At 34.8% G+C, this 13525-nt stretch overlaps 1 protein-coding gene across 2 annotated transcripts in view; it reads right to left on the reverse strand.

Moving 5' to 3' along the window:
• The window catches only part of KIAA0825 (KIAA0825 ortholog), a 540869-nt gene that overhangs the window by 280606 nt on the left and 246738 nt on the right, over positions 1 to 13525 (reverse strand). For both annotated transcript variants that reach the window (XM_031949172.1, XM_023496065.2), the window contains exons 15-16: positions 8419 to 8652; positions 1948 to 2356 (exon numbers count right to left, since the gene is read on the reverse strand). In XM_031949172.1, the coding sequence (XP_031805032.1) occupies positions 1948 to 2356; positions 8419 to 8652 (643 nt within the window). The remainder of the gene's footprint in view (positions 1 to 1947; positions 2357 to 8418; positions 8653 to 13525) is intronic.

A 13525-nucleotide genomic window follows, 5' to 3' on the forward strand; every position in this document is an offset into this window, starting at 1 on the left:
TTTCAAATAAATATAATAAGTAATTTTAAAACTAATAGCTAGTGTTCAGTTTTTTTAGTAAATATTGTGTTAATGACTTAATTATTTGAAATTTTAGGAAAACATTTAAAAAACATCTAAAACACGATTTTCCTTCCTTCCTTCCTTCCTTCCTTCCTTCCTTCCTTCCTTCCTTCCTTCCTTCCTTCCTTCCTTCCTTCCTTCCTTCCTTCCTTCCTTCCTTTCCTTCCTTCCTTCCTTCCTTCCTTCCTTCCTTCCTTCCTTCCTTCCTTCCTTCCTTCCTTCCTTCCTTCCTTCCTTCCTTCCTTCCTTCCTCCTTTTTTTCTTGATGCATGCTACAAAAGACCATTAAATATTTTTTGGCTAATTGTTATACAGCCAAATTGAAAATTAAAAAAAAAAAAGGACTAAAATCCAACATCTTGACATATTACAAATGGGTGGTAGTATTTGTGAAATTGAATTAAAATTCAAATGTAAGTAATGTCATAAGAGTACATTCCTGTGAATGTCTCTAATCCCTTAGCAAGACAATAATGGCCTTAAACCAATATTTCTTTAAAAAGGATCCTTAAAATCAGGTATATTATAAATTTCATTATATAATCATAATCAGAGTTGCCTTTAAAAAAAACCAAACTTTGTTTTTCTCTTTAGATCTACCACTATGGATAATGACATTTAGATTTAATCTTTAAATCATTGAATATGAGCTTGTAAATTGGTATTTAATACAAATGTAAAGATTAAGAAGGTCACTGTCAATGTTAATAAGCTATTACTGACACCACTACTATTGTTACTTCCACCAATCCATCATTCCTAGAAATCAATTCCTATATCTTAGTGTGCTACTACCAATAAAAATACTATATCACATTGAGTAAATTTAGTTATTTGTTGTTACCAATAATAAGCAAAGGTAACCAGCTAATTCAAAGTTATTACTTTTATAAATGGCACATGATAGAAATAACTTCCACAAATGTTAATGCTAACCTTTTTCAAATTCACTTTTTATGGTTTTATGCAGGTTAGTGCTAAAGATAGGTATAAAATTCACGCAATTATGCTTTAGAAGAGTTTCAGTATAGACTGGGGGCAGGGGAAAATAGTTTTGGTTTTTTTGTAGTCAACAGGTTTATGTAGTAGTAAGAACTCCATGGCACTCATCCTGCATGCTTGTTATTGGCAGGATGTCATAATCTATATGTTGGAAAGCATTTTTCAGAAGTGAGACTTCCTGTCATATAATTTTAAAACTGAAGGTTACTTTTATTTCAAGAGAATTCTATTTGCATATTTAAATACACCAAGCATCCTTAAAAATGCTAACAATAGTATAAACCATTTAGCTTTGGTAGCAAATCTATGGGAAAGTTAATTCTTTTATGCAGAAACAGACAAATTCATTTATTGCCCTAGTTTGATATCCCCGATGTCCCTCTAGAACTCTTAGGTTATCAGATGAAAAGTAATTTTTTCCCTTAAAGTGGGTACAGAGAAAACAAGAAAAGGTCCTTTATATCCATTGTCTTATTAGTTTAATTTCCACAGCACAATTTATTTAGTAAATGGTTACTATTTGCTTAGTGGAAAAAAATTAAAACTGAATTCTCTGATTCTCTGAATTCTCCCTAGTATTGTTCAAGTCTACCTTTTAAATCAGAAATCTTAAAGTGATGACTAAATAAGCCTCTTGCTTCAATGTTATCAGCTAGCTCTAGTTCAAATTTTAAGGCAATGACTTTGCAACAACTTAGTTTTTAAGGAATAGCTTATCTTTTCTTTGCTAAACAAAATTCCCCAAGTGAAACTAAAATTAGAAAAATTACTGTTCCTGCTCATGTGACCACAGTTTTGTTTGTTTATAACTTCCCGGTGTGAATATGTTTGAATAAGACCACTGAAAGAAAAACATCATTTGAAAATTCACATGCTGCTTACCATTCTGTGCTCAATTTTCTTGCTTTCAGCAACTGGCTTTCAATCCAGTTTGGTTTTTGTTGCTCAATGCTGTGTATAACCCGCTGGGTCACTTGATTAGGGCTACTTTTCTGCTTTCCCATAATGCTTTCTAAACACACACAAACTAAACTGAGTTTCTCTTTACTCCAACTGTCAAGCAAGGTACCCGTTAAAAATTCCAAGGTGTTTCCATCCTCAACTATCCGACATATAATTACAATCAGGTTCCAGACAAGCAGACCAGTTTTCTTCAATTCAACAAAGTTTTTTGACATTTTTCTCTCACACAGAAAAAAGAAGTACTTAATTGGGGGAGGCAAACATGCAATCACGGTGGGTAACTCGCTGATTACAATAGATACCGCCTGAGCTGCAAATCTTGTGAATCCTGGGAGAAAAAAAGGAAGCAAAGGTATGATTAATACTAACATTCTAGTTCTATCATTGTGTTAGTTGGAATGTTGTATGGGAACGCCTAATTTTGGGGGAGAAAACTGTGGGAAGTTAAAGTGCTTGACATCTTTAGGCAGTAGGTACTCTGTCTAGTCCTCAACTGTACTATACTATGTTTCATTCCAAGAATTTAGAATTAAGGAACTCCCAGTCTGTTCTTGAACAATGAAAGGCATAAAAATTCAGAATTAGGGCTTTTGCATTTAGCCACATTCTCAAGGTCTCCAAAGACTCCTGATAACAAATTTAATGGCTTTCCTTAATTTTCATTCTTATAGATTAGTCTATTTCAATAAGTGGCTCTGTTGGCCACCTTTCTGGTCTCTTGATGTCTACAATTCTATTCTATCCTGGATAACTTGTTACCCCTATAACTATTTTTATTCTGATTTCTTCACTGTTTCCTCTTCTTTGCAACAGCTCCAACTCCTCCACAGTTTTCCTTCTCATGATTATCCATTTCCTAACCTTAAATTTCTCTCTCTGATTTCTTCAAAGATCTCAGGCTTTGACATGAATATAACTATCATCTGAGCTCATAATTCCTAAAGTCTGATCCAAATTCCTTCCCATCTTCCTCCCTATCTTCAACTTCATACTGAATATTTCTTTTTGAATGACCCTCAAAGACTCGATATATCTTAAAATTAATCCATGAACTTCCCCCCCCCCCCAACCCCCCCCCCCCCCCAGCTCTTCATACTGATCTCTTCTGTCAATCAAAGAGATTAGAAACCTAGGAGGACTTTTGACTTCTCCCTCCTTCTCTGCCCCACTCCATATCATCCAGTCAATTAGCATACCCTATCAGTTCCCTATTTAATATCCTTTCTTTTCCATTTATATCATTGCCCCTGTAGTTTTGGCTTGCCTCTAATGCAATATTACTATTACAATATTTTCTCAACTGGTCTCCCTTTCCTCACTCTCTCCCCTTTCCAATCCATCTTTTATAATGATATTAGGTTAATTTTCATAAATAACCCCTTCTATTATGTCACTTTGCCTCAATAATGTTAATTGGCTTCCTATTATTTGCAATGTCCCCTTGAATTCAAAGTCCTTCATAATCAGCATTAACCTTTTTTTTCAATCTTATTTTCTAATTTCCCCATCTACATTTCCTGTTTCAGTCAAATTGTTCACTGAACACTTCTTTCTTACACTGTGTTTCCCCTACATATAATATCTGACTCCCTCAGAATCTATCTAAATCTTATATATTCTTCTCAATTCAAGCCACTCTTGTTATGAAATCTAAGCCACTCCATGCCATAGTGGTCTGTCCTTCTTCTGAACTCTTTGACCTTATTCACTATATCACTCGTTTGCAATTAATATTATAAACTTGTAATTATTATCTGCCAACAATGACTCTTAGACTGCTATTTCTTTCCATGACACATCTAAACTATGTACTCAATAAGTATTTGTTCATTTTGCTTGGTGATCTTAGGATCACCAATGGGTTCATTTCTATGAAGATGATTCTCAGATTTGTATTAGCATATTTAGTCTCCTTAGCTACAGTCGTAATTGTCTTTTGGACACACTGAACTGGATATCCCCTTAAGCATCTCAAATTCAACATGTTCAAAACAGAATTCATTATCTTTCCTCCTAAATCCTCCCCATTACTGCCAAGGGCACTATCATCTTTTCAGTCATCCAGGCCCTTCACCGTAACGTAATGCTTGACTCCTTATACTTATTTACCCTACTAATTGAATGTTATTATTTTTACCTTCATGTCTCATATATATATATATATATATATATATATATATATATATATTACGTGTGTCTGTCTGTCTCTCTGTCTTTCCATTCACAAAACACTATCCTGGTACAAGACCACATTACTTCTTACCTTGAAAATTGCAATAGTGTTTGAATTAGTCTGCCTGTCTTGAATCTCCTATTATTCCAATCTATCCTCTACTCTGCTACCAAAATGAGCTTCATAAAGCCCAGCTCTGAGTATGTAATGTTCCCCATTCTTTACCCCTGATTTCCCTAATAAATTCAAATCACTCTCTATTTACTTTCAGGATCAAAAAAATATCCTTCACACTAGATTATTTCCTACATTTTCAAAGCCTTCTTACACTTCATTCCTCTCTATACTCTAAGAATCATCTACATTGGCCTATGTGTTCTTCCTACAAAACACTGCAGCCCCAGCTCCTATCTCTGTGCCTCTACAGTGGTTGATCCCCATGACTGGAATGCATTCTTTTCTCCCCTCTGTTTTCTTGGCTTTCCTTGTGTTCTATAAGTCCAGCTCAAATCTCACCTACAAGAGATGGCCTTTCCCGGTCCTACATTCCCACTAGGGCCTAATCTCTGAGATTACTTTCTATCTTCTCTCTCTTTCTCTCTAAAACCTAAGCTACTTCATGCCAAAGTGATCTGTCCTTCTGCACTCATTGATCTTATAAAATACAAACGGACTTGTTTCTAAACTTACATTCTCACCTTGTTACTAACCACCATCTTTATATATGTAATATGTATATACATATGCACACACATATATACATGTATGTATATAGTTATTTATGTATTGTTTTCCCTATTGGAATATGAGCTCCTTGAGAGTAAAATCAGTATTTTTGTCTTTCTTTACATTTCCTTCTTAGCCTGACACATAGTATGGAGGAAGCAGGGTGATAAAATCCATAAAGTATTGGCTCTAGAATTAGGAAGACTTAAATTCAAATCCAGCTTCAGATATTTATTAGTTGTGTTACTCTGGGCAAGTCATTTAAAGGACTTTGCAAATCTTAAAGTGCAATACAAATTCTAGCTATTATAATTATTAATAAATGTTCATTTACTGTTAATTGAATTTGCATGTGAATTCTGATTTAATTCAAAAAACAAATGTTCCCCATTGTGCTGAACACTGAGGATATAAATCAACATGAAATAACTCCCTGTCTTGATGAAGCTTATATTTTCCTGGGAAAAAAAAATGGATTCAAAGCCATTAGTTTTATAAGAAAGAATGGCATTATATTAATTCAAGATATTGATTTTGCTTTTATGATAGTAAACAAAATATACTAATATCAATTATAAAATATAGTAAAAAGATTTTGAAAGATATTTTAAACATTTAATCAAGTTTTTCCTCTATTCTAAAAGGTGCAAGGCCCCTCCAAGAGGAATATATTTTATGTGACTTATTATCACACGTTCTACTAAGGTAATCTATTCAAAAAGCACTAAAAACTGGAAGTATTCTTAGGAATACGTGAAATTTGGTTCCAAAACAGATAAAAATAATTTAAAGTAAGGGCTAGAAAGAAAGGTTACTTTCTTAATTTATTGCTTTGTGATATCTTTTCTTTTTAAGTGTTTTTATATTTTTTCTTGTTATGTAATTGTTTTTATATTTATGTAAGTTCTTTATGCCTCTTGACCTCCTCCCTGTCCCCAGGGTCTGAATGTCTGGAATAGATGGTTAGTAAGTATTTCTTGATTTGATTTTTTAAATGTATTTAGCCATAGAATGGGAAATCAAATCAATGCACAGATTGGTATTAGAAAAATTGTTGAACACATTGCTAGATAATGAAAAGTCTTTTGGAACCTAATTAAGTATAAAGTGGAACATTTTCAAGTCTAAAGTCATGGGTGTTCTGTATTTAGTGGAATTTTGAGAGATTTTTTAAATGCCACCTCCTTGAGTCCAAGGTGCAGTACAATCCCCCAAAGAAAGAGAGATCCAACTTTCCTTTACAGAGAAACATACCTGGGGGTGGGTGGGGATGCGGTGTGGAGGAATTCTTATGACTAGAGTCCGTGAGGACAGGTTAATGGTATTCGACTACCAGCCGGTGCAAGGTATACCGAAAGCATAATAGAATTAAAGGGAGTCTAGAGATTCCTATCTGTTTATTCTAAGGTTTGGGATCCCCAATTTATTAGTCATGTGCTATGCTCCTCGAACAGTGCAAGTTTCAAGGAAAAGTGTTGACTTTGAAAACCCCTTGACTATAATGCAGAATTTTCAAGTCAGTGGTGATGATGGTGACCAATTCAGGATAATAAGAATGGGCAAACTGATCTCTTTCATATAATGCTTCATCTTTTGTACTATGGAAATATATCTTATAGTAAGGAAAGAAACAAATAGCTACTAATGTGTCTATAAAGATTAATTTCAGGCTGGTCTTTGATTTTTTTTCCTAAAAGGTGATGGGGGCAGGAATGAATTCAGAATTGGACTGAAAGTAGGAAGGAAGAACATAGAGAGTAATAAAAATTTGATAACCACTTCTAAAAAGAGCAATACACATGTGATTTAATGGGTTAAAATAACCAGGGTTTCAAGAAAGGCACAAGATATATGAAATGTCCCAGAGACAGAATGAAAGAAAAATAGCAACAACTTTCAGACAAGGAAGAACTTTAGTAATGAAAATTTGACATTTTCTGATTTCAATTAAATGGCTTTACAGGATTCAAGGGCAATTTCATAGTCCCTGGATGGAATTAAAGCACTGATATAAAAGGTCACAGATAAAAAATTTGATTTGTGTTTGTAATGTAAGGTCGTAGTGAAGAGAACTACCTACTATTCAAGATTTACACAGAGAATAACTGAAGAAACATGTATTGCTAGAATATTTGGTATCAGAAAATCTAGGATGAAGTAGATGAAAAAAAATTTACTTGAATAGTTAATATATAAGGAAATGATTTTATTGTGAAATTTTAAAAGAAGATCCATGTATGTGAATAACCTTTTTTTTTTTTAAAGGAGGCAATGTGAAAAATCTAAAAAAAAGAAAAAAAAAACTAAGGAAAGAATAAATAACTAGAAAGGAAACATTCTGGAATTGATAACAAGACTAATAAAAATAACAATAGTTCATCTTTTCAAAAACATCATTTTAAAGCTTCCAAAAGGCTTTGCATATATTATTTCATTTGATCCTCACAACTATCCTGTATGTTAGATATTGCTGTTGTCCCCATTTTAAGAATGAGGAAACTGAGTCTCAGAGAGATATAGGCATATAACATCTAGAATCACATAGTAAATATCTAAGACAAGATATGAATCAGTTTTTGTAATCACTGGTCTAATGCTCATATTTCTGTATCATATTGCCTCATGTGCATTCAAATAAATGCCTTTAGGAATACACCAAAATTGAGGCTTATTAAACACACCTGAAGTGGTTAATGACTGAAGAGGCATAATATGTGGTGTTCTGAACTATTTGCATTCAAACACAATAGTCTGTCTAAGTATATGCAATGACTGGGTTATGTGCTGTTTTTTGTTCTTAATATAGCTAGCACAGACATACACATGATTCAGAAAAAAAGAAGAGAAAGAAAATATAAGCTAAATTTCACATCAATCTTGATAATGAGAATTTTGTTATATAGTAGCTTTCTAAGGGAATTAGTTAGAATCGTATGTTGTGTTTGTGTGATTGATGTCCTTCAATCATTTCAAGTGGATATAACTCTTCCTTATCCCATTTGAAGTTTTCTTGGCAAAGATACTAGACTGGTTAGAAATTTCCTTTTTCAGTTCATTTTACAGATGAGGAAACTGAGGCAAACAGCGTTAAGTGAATTGCCCAGGGTTACACAGGTAGTGTCTCAGGCCACTTTTCAATTCTGGAAGATGTCTTCCTTACTCCAGGCCTGGCATTCTGTCCACTGCTCTACCTAGATGCCCTAAAATTATATAACATATTACAGAAACTAGGGTTATCAAAAAAGATCACATGACACACTATAGGAAGAAATGCTAAATTGGCTGTCAGGTGTAAAATATGTTTTGAGACTATTGACATTTATCATATGGTTCATGATAAAGAAAATGAAAGCACTTGAACATTTTGCTATGTTTGAGAAATCATCTTTTCTTATATTTTAAGATCATGCTTCTTAGTGATTCTAATTCTTCATGATTTATAAATCAAACACAATAGGAAATACTTTTTTCTGTTTGGGACATTTACTTACCTTTCCCCAATTCTTTTCTTTTCATTTCTTTTGCATTATAACTCCATTCTTTTGGAACTGTCTTAAGTAAACTTTCAGGAAAAGCTTGTTTGTGTGAGTACGCTCCACAGCTTCCTGCTGCTTCCCAAGAAGTCATCAGTGAAGTTAATTGCTTTATGATGCTCTTGACTGCTTCAGTCAATGTCATCTTCAAGCATCTGATGATCTCTGGTTCAGACTCCATGTTACTTTTAGCTGCATATCCAAGGGAAAAAGCCATAGAGATGGAAAGGAATGTTGTGATCACTTGTGTCCTCTTTGGTAGGAATAACAATTTCATAATAAGCTAAATTAAGATTCTAGTAAAGAGGAATTCAGAATTTAAAATCATATGATTGGGGAGATCCAAATTAAGAGGTGGAAGGAAATAACTTGAATGTGAAAGATTATGCCATAAAAAAACAAATAAACAAAAACTAGGAGAAGCAAATCACATCCATGTGTAGGGAGTATATTCTTAACCAAACAAGGATAGATGAAATTACAGAAGATAAAACAAGGAACAAATAAAATAATACCTCAAAGTGAAAGTTTCCATATAAACAAAATGAATGTATATAAGAACAGAAGTGGTTGATTGGAAAAACAAAAAGCAAAAACATTTGTAGCAAATTTTTCTGTTAAAAGTTTGATATCCAAGATACATAGACAACTAACAGAAAAATAAAAACCAAAAAACAATTAATAAAGAAGTGATCAATGACATGAAAAAAATTCACAAAAAAAGCATCATATGAAAGAAAACTTCAAATCACTAATAATAGGAGAAATACAATTCAAAATAACCTTGAAGTTTTACCTCACAATCAGAAATTGGGAAAGAAGACAAAGATATATTAATTAAAATTTATGTAAAGAAAAGTCATATTGTCTAATCTCAGACTTCAGACGGCTGAAGAATTATGAAGTAAGGCCTCAGATCTGACCATTGTATGTGTCCTAGTTCTTGCCTCCAGCCTAATCACCAACCTCTCTGGTGGGGAAAAAAGTATTCAATGATGATCATTCTCACCCCGGTCTTTCCCTTCACATCCCACTTTTAAATTCTGTAGATTATCAACTAAAACCCATCCTCCAATCCCCACATTTCATTCTTCATTCTCATCTCCCTCAACATTCCCATCCCAAATTTTCCACCAGACTCCATCTAGCCCTTCCATTAAGTTTCTGGAATGCCTATTCCACAGCCAACAAACTTTCCTTCATTTTTAAATCTTTTCCTTTCCCATTCTTTCTATTTATGAGCTATTACTGAAAACTGGCTTTCTCTGATGACACAAGCTCTCTAGTTACTCAGTATACCTCCAGTACTGGCTTCACCTTCACTCATTCTTCTCAGCCCACTGAGGCTTTCCTTGTTACCTTCACTGCCATTTATACTTCTATCACTCTCTTCCCTTTAAAATCATGCTATTCATATCTACCACCCATTAAAAGTCCTGATAACTACTGGAAAGAGTGAAAGAAGGACCAATCTTTTGGAAGAGATGGGATAAAATGGGATTGCTTGAACAAGTAGAGCGTTAGCCTTGGTAAGGAGTAAAGCTATTCGTGGAGTACATCATGGAAACAAGAACTCCAAAATCTCCTAATCTACAATAATCCATTACTTTCTCATTTTTCCTTCATCCCTCCCTTACAAAACTCTATTCTTCATTCATACTCTAACTTTTCAATTCTCTCCCAGGTTACCTCACCTGAATTATTCATTCTTTCCAGCTTGATCCCTTGGTGAACCCATTCAACCTTATTGACCTTTTCTCTTCAATCCCTAACCCACCTGACATATCATCAACAATGCCCAGGCAATCCTCAGCTTTGGATCATTCGCAACGTCCTATATCTTTGCTCCTACACATAGGCTGCTAAATGAAGATGGAGAAAATCATGCAACTGTTCTGACTGGGTCCTCTACAAATTTATTGATAATCTCGATTAAGCCCTTACTACTGCTAGACAATCCTATTCTACCTCCCTTTATAGATCACTATCCCACTCTCCATAGCAGCTCTTCCAAACCTTTTCATCTCTAATTTGGCTTCATATTTTGCAGAAAAAAAAATTGAGACCATTTGTTATGAGTTCTCTCTTCTCCCCACTTCCTTATCTCCTATCACTCTCATGTTTTCTATCACTATCTCTGCCTTCACCCTGTCTCACTTGATGATGTGGTCACATTCCTTATCAAAACTAAACCTTTTATTTGTTCAAACAATCCTATTTCATCCCATCTACTACAACATATTGTCTTCTGTACGTCCACACTTGCTCATTTATTTTAAATCTGTCTCCTGGCTCATTCCTTACTATATACAAACTTGCCCATGTTTTCACCATCTCGAAAAACTGTCACTTGATCTTTCCATCCTAGATAACTATAGCTCTTTTCCCCTTTGTAGCTAAACTCCTCCAAAACACCCTCTATAATAGGTGCTTTCATTTTATTGCCTCTCATTGTCTTAACTTTTTGTAATAAAGCTTCCAACCTTATCATTCCATTAAAAATGTATTCTCCAAAATTTCTAATGTCTTCTTCATTGCTAAATCCAATGGCCTTTTCTCAATCATCATTCTTTTTGAACTCTTTTGACACTGATAATTATTCTCCTCTCCTTCACATTGTTTTCTCACATTTCCACTCTCCTGGTCCTCCCCCTCTCTATTTGACCAGTCCTCTGTCTCCTTTGCTGAATCTTCTTCTAGATCATGTCCTCTAACTAGTGTCTCTCAGGGTTCTGTCCTGGTTCCAAGTGTTTTTTTAATCTACCTCATTTGGTGAGGTCATCAGTTCTGGTGATTTAATGACGATGCTAATGATTTTCAAATTTACCTATCTTGCCTCAAACTCTCTGCTGATTTCCAATCTCAAATCTCCAACTGGGTTTCAGACACTTCAAACTGGATGTCTGGTAGATATCTTAAGCTCAATATGTCCAAAATAAAATTCACTACCTTTCTCTCTAATCTCCTTCCCATCTTTCCTATTACTGTAGTTGTCAGGCTCACAATTAGTGAATGGGACTGACTGGGTGAAGTATTTCTCAGTATTGAGTCACATGATCTGTTTCCAGAACTGGGACTTTGGGGAGGTCATTTGATCTCTGGAGAGATGAACTTTGAACCTGAGATATAGAAAGTTGAAGGAAGTGAAGTGACCTGTGGGAGGCAGTCAGCATTGGTGATTATTGTTCAAGGATGGTTATGTCCTTTTTGTCTATCCAATGAGAAGGCTCGAGTCCTTTGCCTTTTAAACCCTAGACAAGCCCAAAGCTGGCCAGATTCCAGGTGCACATGGTGGGAGTTGGGATGGCTCCCAGGTGTGAGTCTGGGCCTCTCCCTGCAGGGAGCATCTTTGTACCTGGTGATGTCTCTGAATAGTTAATTGGATTGGGAAGGGGATCTTGCCCCGACCCCATCCCACACACTAGGAGTCAGCCCAAGTTCCCCACTCTCTCTTATTCCCAATCTTCAATTTGCTGCCAAGATCTAATGATTTCACTTTTGTAACATCTTTTGAATATAGATCTTATCTCTTCTGACACTGCCCCCATTCTAGTGGTAAGGAAAGCCCCCATTTCCTCAAGCGAAATGCACTAGCCTGCAGGTGGCTCTGCCTCCCTCAAGTCTCTCCCTACCACTTCATTCTGTCTTCTATTCAGCCACTAAAGTGATTTTCTTTAAGCATGTTTTTGATCATGTCACTTTCCTATTCAATAAAGTCCATTTGCTCAATTTTAACTCTAGGAACATATACAAAATGTTCCATTTGACTTTCAAAGCTCTTCATAACCTAGACCCCTCCCCCCCTTCCCATCCAAATCTTCTTACACATTAATCCCTAAAAGGTATTCTTTGATTTAATAACACTGGCCTCCTGGGTCTTCTTAATTTTAATTATTTTCCTCTGTTATTTATTTCTTATTTATCCTGTATATAACTTGTGTGTGTGTGTGTGTGTGTGTATGTGTGTGTTTGCATATTATCTCCCTCATTAGACTGTAAGTTCCTTGAAGGCAAGGATTTTTTTGCTTTTTTGTGTATCCTCAATACTTAGGACAGTGCCTGGCACTTAGAAGATACTTAATACGAGTTTGCTGTTTGATTGATTAATGCATTGTCGCTAAAGCTATGAATCAGTATTACCATTTTGGAAAATAATATGGAATTATACAAATGTAATATCCATAGTCTTTCCCCAATGATCACTGCAAAATGAGTAAATATTATTTTTCATTATAGCTTTTTATTTTCAAAATATATGCAAAATAGTCTTTAGCATTTACCCTTGCAAAACCTTGTGTTCCAAAATTTTCTCCCTTCCTTTCTCCCATCCCCTCTCCTTGATAGCCAAGTAATCCAATATATGTTAAAAATGTGTAATTCTTCTATATATATATTTCCACATTTATTATGCTGCACAAAAAAACTCATGTCAAAAAGAAAAAAAACGAGAAAGAAAAAAAACCAAGTAAACAACAAAAAGGTGAAAGTACTATGTTGTGCTCCACATTCAGTTCCTCTCTCTAAGTGTAAATGGCTCTCTCCATCATAAGTTTATTGGAATTGGCCTGAATCACTTCATTGTTGAAAAGAGCCATGTCCATCACAATTAATCATCACATAATCTTGTTGTTGCCATGTACAGTGATCTCTTGGTTCTACTTATTTCACTTAGTAGCAGTTCATATATGACTCTCTAGCCCCTTTTTAAGTCATCCTCCTGATCATTTCTTATAGAACAATAGTATTCTATCACATTCATATATCATAACTTATTCAGCCATTCTCCAGCTGATGGGCATCCAGTTTCTTGCCACTAAAATAAGAGCTACTTACAAACATTTTTGCATATGTTTTTTTCCCTTTTTTAGATTTTTTTGGAGGGATATAGACCAGCTAGAGACACTGCTGGATCAAAGGTAGCCCTTTGGGCATAGTTCCAACTTGCTCTCCGGAATGGCTGAATCAGTTCATAAATGAGTAAATATTAAGAAGACATCTATGTGGTGTAGTGGATAGAGTCCTGGGCCTGGAATCAGGAAGACTGATCTTTGTGATGGCAAATCTG

The sequence above is a fragment of the Sarcophilus harrisii genome, chromosome 1, assembly GCF_902635505.1.
Source record: "Sarcophilus harrisii chromosome 1, mSarHar1.11, whole genome shotgun sequence".
NCBI lineage: Eukaryota > Metazoa > Chordata > Mammalia > Dasyuromorphia > Dasyuridae > Sarcophilus > Sarcophilus harrisii.